Source organism: Pseudoliparis swirei, chromosome 20 (assembly GCF_029220125.1).
Source record: "Pseudoliparis swirei isolate HS2019 ecotype Mariana Trench chromosome 20, NWPU_hadal_v1, whole genome shotgun sequence".
In the NCBI taxonomy this organism is placed as follows: Eukaryota; Metazoa; Chordata; class Actinopteri; order Perciformes; family Liparidae; genus Pseudoliparis; species Pseudoliparis swirei.
In genome coordinates this window covers 2,938,668-2,948,667 of record NC_079407.1, presented here as the reverse complement: position 1 = coordinate 2,948,667, position 10,000 = coordinate 2,938,668, and the positions used below count along the sequence as shown (strand labels likewise).

Below are 10,000 nucleotides of genomic sequence, written 5' to 3'. Positions count from 1 at the left end.
TGGTGGTGATGTTGGTGGTGGTGGCGAATGGGGGCGCACCAATAAAACACGGAATTGGCATCCGTTCGCTTTTGGGCCGTCTGACAAACCGGAGGCCTCGGCTCGGCAAAATCCGCCGCATGCTATCCACACCGCTATCCTAGAAGCTATCCTCAACGCTGTGCACAACGTGCCGCTGCACGCAGTAAACCTGCCCTCCATCGCCCGCAATGAAAACTAAATTCAGGGCGGAGGCCGATTAACGATGCCGCCTCGTTCCAAGGAATCTTGAAGCGAGACATTCGCTACGGGGCGACGTCTGACGGGCGTCTCTCTCGGCAGCGTTCAGGATTCAGCAACGCGCTGCAGGCTCTGACACGCTGGAGGTTTAGAGAGCACGGCCCTCAAAAACCTCATCAAGCAGCGCGGTGCGGGATCACGTCGAGCCGAGACGAGAATAATGGTCCACGAAGGGCTACCCCCCCGCCCCCCCCCCCACACACACACACACACACCGAACGGCACCATTTCAACCCCATCTCACAGCCGTGTATGTTCATTCTCCTCATACCTGCTTGGAATGATAAACTCATTCTCTCTCTCTCTTTGCTTTCCCCTAAAGCCGTCTATCTCCTCTTCCCAGCGTCGGGCTCCGATGGGAATAAGAAAGAGAGAGAGAGCAGGTGGGAGGGGGGGTGTAAAAGACACTCAATACACCCTTCCCCATTCTCCTGGGACGCCGCATCCCCCGTTGCACAACACCTCCCAGCGGAGCCGCTAATTACTCCATTTACAATTATCCTCCAGAAGACTGCCGGGAGAGTCGGGGAGCGACGAGTCAAACACCTCCGACAGAGTGAGAGGTAGGGAGGAAGGGAGGAAGGGAGGAGGGGAGGACAAAGGGAACGGAACATAGAGGATAGAGACGAAGAGGGGGAGAACGAGCATACCGAACGGAACATAGAGGATAGAGACGAAGAGGGGGAGAACGAGCATACCGAACGGAACATAGAGGATAGAGACGAAGAGGGGAGAACGAGTATACCGAACGGAACATAGAGGATAGAGACGAAGAGGGGGAGAACGAGCATACCGAACAGAACATAGAGGATATAGACGAAGAGGGGGAGAACGAGCATACCGAACAGAACATAGAGGATAGAGACGAAGAGGGGGAGAACGAGCATACCGAACAGAACATAGAGGATAGAGACGAAGAGGGGGAGAACGAGCATACCGAACAGAACATAGAGGATATAGACGAAGAGGGGGAGAACGAGCATACCGAACAGAACATAGAGGATAGAGACGAAGAGGGGGGAACGAGCATACCGAACAGAACATAGAGGATAGAGACGAAGAGGCGGGGAACGAGCATACCGAACAGAACATAGAGGATATAGACGAAGAGGGGGAGAACGAGCATACCGAACAGAACATAGAGGATAGAGACGAAGAGGGGGGAACGAGCATACCGAAGGGACCGGCGGAGTTCGTAGGTAAGAGACTATGAATAGAGAAAGGCCCCCGAAGGGAAGGAGGCGGGGCTTTACCTAGGCACTCGGCGTTGCGCTCCTCGTATCCGGGGTTGCACAGGCAGTTCCCGATGGGCACCAGCCACTCCCCGTCCGCCCCGCAGTACATCTTGGGCACCTCCTTCTCCTCCGAGTCGTCCACGCAGGAGCCCCGGACCTCCACCAGCGAGGACGTGTCGGCCCCGGTGATGGTGTCGGGGAACCGGGCCAGGTTGCGCACGGCGAGCGGACACTTCTTGGAGAAGACGCGGACGGACACCAGGGCGATGCAGGCGCCCACGTCCTGGAAGGCCAGATAGAAGCCCTTGCGGCTCAGGGCGCCCACGTCCCGCACCTCCGTGTTCAGCTTCATGATGCGGTCGCCGATGTCCACCTGCGTGAAGCTCTCGTCGGCGGCGATGGTGTCGATCTTGCCGAACTGGTTCTCGCGGATGTAGCGCTCCTTGTCGTTGTTGGACTCGTAGTAGTACAGGTTGAAGGTCTCCTTGCAGGTGCCCGTGACGCCCGGGAGGCTGTTGCAGTCGCGCAGCGTGAACTTGATCTCGATGTAGAGGCGCTGGGCGCCGCCCCGCGGGATCCAGTCGGTGCGGAGCCAGTTGTTCTGGTTCGGCTCCATGACGTTACACACCTGGTACGTCCGGATTGGAATGTTCTTTTCATCCATGATGCTCACTTCCTCCCACTGGGGGGAAAAGAGGACAATAGAAAAACACTCATTACCGCGGCGATGATCTCAGACCTTCTGGCTCTCCATCTGCCTGATGGATCGTGGAGGTCTGGATCGTGGAATATGCCGACTACCAACTATTCATACACTCTGTCGTATTCATTGATTGTGTTGTTACTGTGTTTTAATTTGTGTGTAATGATTCCTTCTGGTCACATGACATCTATTACACCTGTCCATCCTGGAGAGGGATCCTCCTCTGTTCTCTCCTCAAGGGTTCTTCACTTTTTTCCCCCTGAAGGGTTATTTGGGAGTTGTTCCTGATCCGATGTGAGGTCAAAGGTCAGGGATGTCTATGTGTGCAGATTGTAAATCACTCTGAGACAAATTTCTAATTTGTGAAAATGGGCTGTACAAATAAACTGAATTGAAAATGAATCTGCTCAATTAATTACTCTCGATGCGAGAGAGAGATATCGATAAAGTAAACGCTCCACTAATTAAGAAACGTCTCGTAAGAAGTATCGCACACGACCGACCGGGAGCCGCGAGAGACGCCGGGGCGAATAAAGAAAGATTAGTCGATATTTGAGTCTCGGTAGAGCGATTAATTAATGGCTAAACTTAATGCATATTTTATGACTGGCACCTAATAGACTTGTTAGGGCCTAATATAGAATAATAAAGATATTAATATTCATGGGTTCCCCTCCATGAAATGACAAGCACCCGGAAATGTGTAATAAGTGGCTTCTATAAAGCACGCACTTAAAATTAACTCTGGGAATGTTGTTCTTCACACACACACACACACACACACACATGTAAAGACTACAAAACACAGATTATGTCGATGCAAAGATCTAAAGATCTGGACTCGATGCCGATGATCTAATGCGGGCCTGTTTTATTTCAGCGTGTTCACCGCTGAGAGGATGAACTCATAGAGGGAGGGAGGGATGGAGGGATAAGGGGGGGGGGGGAGGGCGGGAGGGAGGGAGGGAGGGAGAGGGGGATGCTGACGTGGGCCACATGGATCACCTTATCCTGTTTTATTTTCTCCGGGAGGGAATGTTTGTTTTACTCGTGATGAAGTTCCTCTCCCCAGATCTCCGCCGGGCTAATACGAGACGTCTTGAGAGGCTCAAGCGCTCCCTGAAGTTTTCTCTTTCTCTTTTTCTCTCTTTCTCTCTCCCTTTTTTTTTTTTACTCCGCGTGTTTTTAAATAGAGTCTTTGACCGAGCCGAGCTGTAAACAAGAGCCGACGGGCCTCCGGCTGCCGGAGAGGCTTCACAACCATTTAGAGGGCCGAAGGAAAGGAAGACGGGGAGGGAAGAAATGAATAAATAAAGAGTCGTAATGGAACCGTGGAAGACGTGAAGTCACGCCAACAGATTTCATTTGACGCCTTATCACAAACAATCTGGGCTGAAGCCCTATTTCCCCGCAGGAGGAGGAGGAGGAGGAGGAGGTAATGCTAAACACAGCGGCTGTATAGATTTGAGGAGATGTTTATCATTCCGCTCTCTCTTCCTTTTAGCCCCCCCACCCCCCTCCTTTTGTTGTGGAAATCAAGCGCGCCCAGATAAGGATGCACTTTTCCCCCTGATAGCGGGGGGGCGGGGGAAATTTGACGTAATCGGGGGGGAAATGCCGGCCAAGACCCTGTCAATCACGTGCGAGGCGAGGACCGGGGGGGGGGGGGCAGGTTCGCCGAGGAAGCAGAGCCGGCAACAGCTGCACCAGGTGGAGCTCTGCCCCCCCCCCCCTCGGGAAGCCCCCTATTCATTAGTCGACTGTTTCTAATTTGTAATAATTTTCATGAAACATGAAAAAGGGGCCGGAGCGACCGATTATTCATTTCGGGCCCCAATTGCATTTTTCTCTCCCTGTTTTTGACATTTTTCTTCAGGCATGGAGAAAAAAGGGCCTTCCACCTCTCTTCCTTGTAGCCATCGGTGCCCGTGGGGCCACCGGGGGGCCACCGGGGGGCCCCTATACGTTCCCCCTCATCAGAGCCACCGTAGATCCCCCAATTAGAGCGAAGGGATCGCGACATTACGCCGAGATCCAGTCGTTCTGCGGCAAAAGAGCTCAAAAACCCTCCTCTGCCCCCCCCCCCCACCATTCATCCACTCCAGAGGACCCTCTCTCGCTCAGCTGCCAACTCCCCTCTCTCTCTCTCTCCCTCTCTCTCTCGCTCCTCGACTCAATGGTGGAAAGGGATATAAAGTTTCTCCACAAAGACCGATTCAATCCGCCGTCTATTCAGGAAACCCGACGCCCGCTGCAGTATCGGCCTCACGCATCTGACCATCACAGAGTGGTTGGGGGGGGGGCTGCCTATAGACCGGTGGCCCTCAAAGTGGATTCAGGAGGACCCCATGGGGGGGGGGGGGAGGCTGTTCCAGAGGGTCTCTCTCACTCTCTCTCTCTCTCTCCCCTAAAAGAAAACGCCAAAAAATGTCTCCTGTCTTTTTCTCTCTCTCTCTCTCTCTCTCTCTCTTCCTCTCTCTTCCTCTAATTTATCCCAAATGTGAGCGTGAGCCGCCGGAGCCTTGATGTGGCCCCGCGGCCTCACGGGGGCCCGGTGCCGACAGCTGCACAATAAATCCCCACAATGATGCTCCATAGAGGCCCAACAGGTCCGTCACAGAGGGCTGTGTGTCCACTCCCAGAATATTATCTCTCCATTTTATATCTTCTTTTTTTTTGCTCAATAGGGAGAGGAGGGGGAGGGGGGGGGGCATGCGTCCTGACGAGGGGTCGGTACTCACCCCTCCTTCTGTGGGGCTGGCGACCCATCCCAGCTCCCCCTGCACGGATCTGGAGTCCAATAACGTGACTGGAAGAAAGAAAAGAAACAAACAAGAAACGGGAGAATTGAGTCCGTGAACACACCACCGTGCGCGGGCACGTAGGTGTCCTTAAACCCGGCGCGCGGAGGAGGACCGATGGGTTCCTGTATGTTCTACAGGAGACACGTAAATGCATATGGGGGGGGGGGGGTATAATGAATATAGATAAGTGGAAACATGTCCTCGGGATGGAGAGTGGGAGATGAGAGATGTGTTCTCGTGCGTAATTCCCCGCTGTACTCGAACGCACCGCGCGCGGTGTGGTTGATTTCATCTGAGATACAAATTTATTTTGGGGAAACAAAAGAATAAATGATATGTGATTGTTTTTATTTCCGTTTTTTTTTATTTAATTCGGCGCTGAGCTCAATCCGCAGGTTGGGATGTAGAAAAATAAATAATCCCGTTATGCAAAGTCCTTCAATTATTGCTGATCCATTTTAAATGTGGGGACATTGAACTCAACTGAGCCCCGGGACTCAGACCAGACTCGGACCCCGCGCGTCCCGATGCTCATGCACGGCTTCATCTCCACACACACAATGTCAAGTATGTTTCCTTTACTATAATAGTGTTTACGCGAGAACACCATATATAAATACATATAAATACATAAATATATATATATAAATATATATTTAAATGTATATATATAATATATATTTATTTATTTATGTATGTATATATGTATATGTATATTTATTTATATATATATATATATATATATATATCTCACTCTTGCTGCGTGTTGACACGGAGCGGCACACTTTAATAAATGCTTATATTGTCGTTCCCATAATCACTTTACACCCAAATAAAAAAAAGCCCGCTGTGATTCTCAAATTGATGAATTACGAGCCCCCCACCCCCACCCACCCCCCTCCTGTACCCCATTTCTGCTTCACGAGACATCTTCTCTATTTTTTGGGGGGATGCACCGCAACATTAAAACTTCGTGTTTATTCTTGTGCAGTATAGAAGCTTGACCCCCCACCCCCCCCCTAGATATGTACGCATCGGGGGTCCGAGGCTGTTTTATGTGGGGGGGGGGGGGGGGCAGCTGGCACCATCCGCGAGCCCGGAGACCCACACACGAAAAGAAAAAACAGCCGATGCGCAAAAATGTTTTTGTGGGAAGCCTTTACTCCTCAATCCAGCTGCGTTCGTTCACGTGGAGGAAGAAGAAGAAGAAAAAGAAGAAGAAAAAGAAGAAGAAGTCTCCGCGTAAAGGTGACCATCGGTTGGAGTTATTTGTCCACCCTTGGGTGTGTGTGTGGGGGGGGGGATGAAGTGCGGCTCCGCGGCGCGCGCACACAACACGCCGCAGACGGGATGAAGTCCGAAGTCTCCGCGGGGCAGTTCTTTCCTCCCTCTCTCTCTCTCTCTCTCTCTCTCTCTCTCTCTCTCGGCAGCCTTACCTTCGCTGGGTGGGTAAATCCGAGCCGCGGAAACAAAGCTAGAAATCCCAAAAACGAGAAAGGTGGCCGCGGACACAATCCCCGCCATGAGAGCCATCTGTGTCGTTGTTCCCGTGTTTCACTCTCCTCTTCTCCTCTTCTCCTCTTCTCCCTCTCCGCTGCTCTTCTCCCAGCTCCTGCTCTCTCTCGCTCTCTCTCTCTCTCTGGGGGAGGAGGAGAGACCCAACCAGCGCACCACAGCCAGGAGGCGGGACTACTGCGCGCTCTGACGCGGACCCGTCAGTCCGTATGGAAACCTATAGAGGACAGTGTGTGTGTGTGTGTGTGGGGGGGGGGGTAATCATTAAATACCCCCCCCCCCTCTCAAACAGATCACTCTCTCGTTTACCAGTTAACACCAGAGTGAGAGGGAGGAGGAGATGGTGACAGGGGGAGATGTGCGACGTGCAACGTTCAGGTACACAGGGAGGTGTGAGAACTGAGTCACCGAGTAAACTGCGTTTAGTCAACAGCGAGAGGAAAGAAGAAGGGGAAAAAACAATATAAGGCGTGTGCGCGCGCACACAATGCCTGGATGCCAAAGTCAAGCAGCTGAGCTTTGTTTAGAAGAATGAAGTGACCAATCACAGCTCGACTTTAACTCAGGCAACTTTGTATGATATGTGTTAAGAGTCTGTGTGCCCCCCCCCCTCCTCCTCCCCACCCCCACACGGGACCGGGACCGGGAGTCGGGACGGGACCGCTGATCCCGGCGCGGAGCCCGGTGGGCCGCGTCGGTCCGAGGGCGCCCCCTAGCGGCGATGCTCGGCGCCGCTTGTTGCTCCTCCAACAATTGGATTTAAAGAACAAGCAGCAGCGTGACCTGACATGCTACTGCACTCTGGGGGAAGTGCCGGTGCCCCCCCCCCCCCCCGATGGGATTATTGAAGCTGTTATTGTTTTGTTATTGTTTTATTGTGGAGGCTTTACGGCGTTTATGTGCCGGAGCCTCCGAGGTGAAGCCGCCTCCAGACAGAGACGCCATTGTCCCGCTGGCTGGGTGCAGGTTCCTGTGGGGAGGGGCCCAGGGTGCTCTCTCCCTCCTTCCTCTCTCCCTCCTTCCTCTCTCCCTTCTTCCTCTCTCCCTCCTTCCTGTCCTCCCACTCAGGTCCTCCGTCGCTCGTCGGGCGGGTCGCTCCACGACCGGGGAGGGGAGCGTCGCGGCGTGGGCCGCGTGAGGCGTTCAGGGCCCACGGCATCACACAACCACCTGCACCGCTAAGATGGCCGGTCTCAGGAGCTCCTGGGGGCCTCACACTGCGGGTTGGCTTCCATGTGTGTGTGTGTGTGTGTGTGTGTGTGTGTGTGTGTGTGTGTGTGTGTGTCATTGTTGAGTTTTTCTGGCGTCGGTTTGAATCTTTTTGTCTCTTTGTAATTCATGTTGTGTCTCTTTGAGGTTGTTTTGAGTCTTTTCTTTTGTCTCTTTGCAGTTGTTTTCTGTCTCTTTGAGGTCGTTTTGTGTCTCTTTGAGGTCGTTTTGCATCTCTTATCGTTGCTTTGGTGTTTTCCGCTGTCTCTGCCGTCTTTTTGTGTCTCCTTGTTGTCCTCCTCTGTTTGTTTGTGATCACTACGGTGGCCGGCGTCTCTCCGAGTGACGCTCTGAGGCCTGCTGCAGTACCCCGCGCCTGCCAGCAGGGCGTCTCGCCCCGTGAATCCCTCACTTGAGTCACAGCAGCAGATCCCCCTCTCTGCTCTCTGGGATGTGAAATCGATACCTCCAACATTTAAATGATGTTTTGTGAGACACTCAGCAGGTGTCTGAATGCCCTTTCTTCTCGTCTCATTACGGCGTGCACACACACACACACACACACACACATGCCTGTGTGTCTTACCCGAGGCCTCCGGCGTCCGCACGTTGGCAGATCCCAAGCGCTCCGGTTCCCAGGTCTGTTTACCCGTCACACCGGCCTCCGGCTCCGAGACGCCGGCTCTAGATATATATTTATTTTCCTCTCAGAGAATAGAGCGGCCATTGTAACCAAAAACCTCCACACACACACACACACACAGGGGCAGCTTTGTGTTGTAACACACGCAGAGAAAAAGTGTTTTATTTGTATTATGTGTGTGTGTGACTGGTGTGTGAGGGCAGCTGTGTGAGGAGGAGGAGATGGGGAGGTGCGTGGGTCTGTGGGCGTCTCCCGGGGATCGAACACGCGGTCCTGCGTTATATATTATATGAATTCACCACCGCTGTAACGAAGCACCTTTTGGGGTCACATAGAAATGTCCTTATTTTTCAAAGTAAAGCTCTGTTTTTTTTTAATGAAAATAACATTAAATGAATCATAAACACTATCGACATTGTTAACGTGTAGATGACTATTCTCTGGTGTTTAGTCTCTCCAGAGGTGTGTAGAGGCCCATCTCCAGTGTTCTAATAGTACATTGTGTTATCGCCTTAGAAGACTAGCGGAGGGGTAGAAAACCCTCTAAATCATTTTTATGTGAGCGCAGTTGAAAACAGTTACGCTGGTGATAAAACAGGCCTTCCATTGAGCCACAAGAAGAACAACATTAATATTTACATTAGAAATCATTATTTATAATCTCGTCAACGTCTTGACTAGATTTTATATTCATTTTGCAATAATTTGATTAATTAAACTTTAAGTTTTCATGGAAAACACCTCTCAACAAATTGAGTAAATGAATAAAAACCCAGGCGATCGATACTTTCTCCCTGATGACAAGCAAGGCAATCTTGAAGAAAAATGTAATAATTTTCTTTTTAAAGCCAGAGGGTAAATCTTTTCAAATAATACGACAAAAATGAATTTAAAAAATAAGTTTAGCGGACCAACAATGGCGAGCGGTGCTGGTGGGAGTGGGAGGACCGTGTCGCTTGTCTTTCTCTCAGTGTTTTTGATTGATTACCCTCCCATCGCTTCCTTTATCCCCCTGTCAAACCATCGTCTCACACACACACACACACACACACACACACACACCCTTCCTCTGCAGCCCACTCCCGCTCTCCACAGATGGCATCTGCTGCCCACACATCTGCATTGTGTGCCAATCACACACACAGACTCCTAATCCTTCGCTTGAGCACACACACACACACACACACACACACACACACACAGAACGATTTGCTGATGTTTTTGGACTTTAATCTGGTGAAATCTGCAGAATCATATCAGAAGTGATTATTTTTTCACGGTTATAGCGTCTAGTATATGATAATAATCTGAATATCTGACACATTTTCGCCCAGAATGTGTCGTTGAGACTCGGCTGACGGAGCGAGAGGTTTTCCTCCTCCGGGAGCCTCGTGAGATCACTTCATCAGATCGTCACTTCATCAGATCGTCACTTTATCAGATCGTCACTTTATCAGATCGTCACTTCATCAGATCGTCACTTTATGATGAGATAAGTCATAATGAGATGCTGTTCTGAGCTTTTCATAATGCACGGTCTATATCCAACTATATTACATATGACATGTGAGTATTTACACCCTGCACCTCTATGAGAGGAGGTGATAAAGAG

General features: G+C 51.2%; 1 protein-coding gene across 4 annotated transcripts in view; it reads right to left on the bottom strand.

The window, feature by feature from the left end:
* epha4l (eph receptor A4, like) overlaps nucleotides 1-6,565 on the bottom strand; it is a 50,120-nt gene extending 43,555 nt beyond the window's left edge. For all 4 annotated transcript variants that reach the window (XM_056441252.1, XM_056441253.1, XM_056441254.1 and 1 more), the window contains exons 1-3: nucleotides 6,458-6,565; nucleotides 4,959-5,026; nucleotides 1,533-2,196 (exon numbers count right to left, since the gene is read on the bottom strand). In XM_056441252.1, coding sequence (XP_056297227.1) covers nucleotides 1,533-2,196; nucleotides 4,959-5,026; nucleotides 6,458-6,554 — 829 coding nt within the window. In that variant the 5' untranslated portion in view covers nucleotides 6,555-6,565. The remainder of the gene's footprint in view (nucleotides 1-1,532; nucleotides 2,197-4,958; nucleotides 5,027-6,457) is intronic.
* Between the last annotated feature and the right edge of the window lie 3,435 nt (nucleotides 6,566-10,000).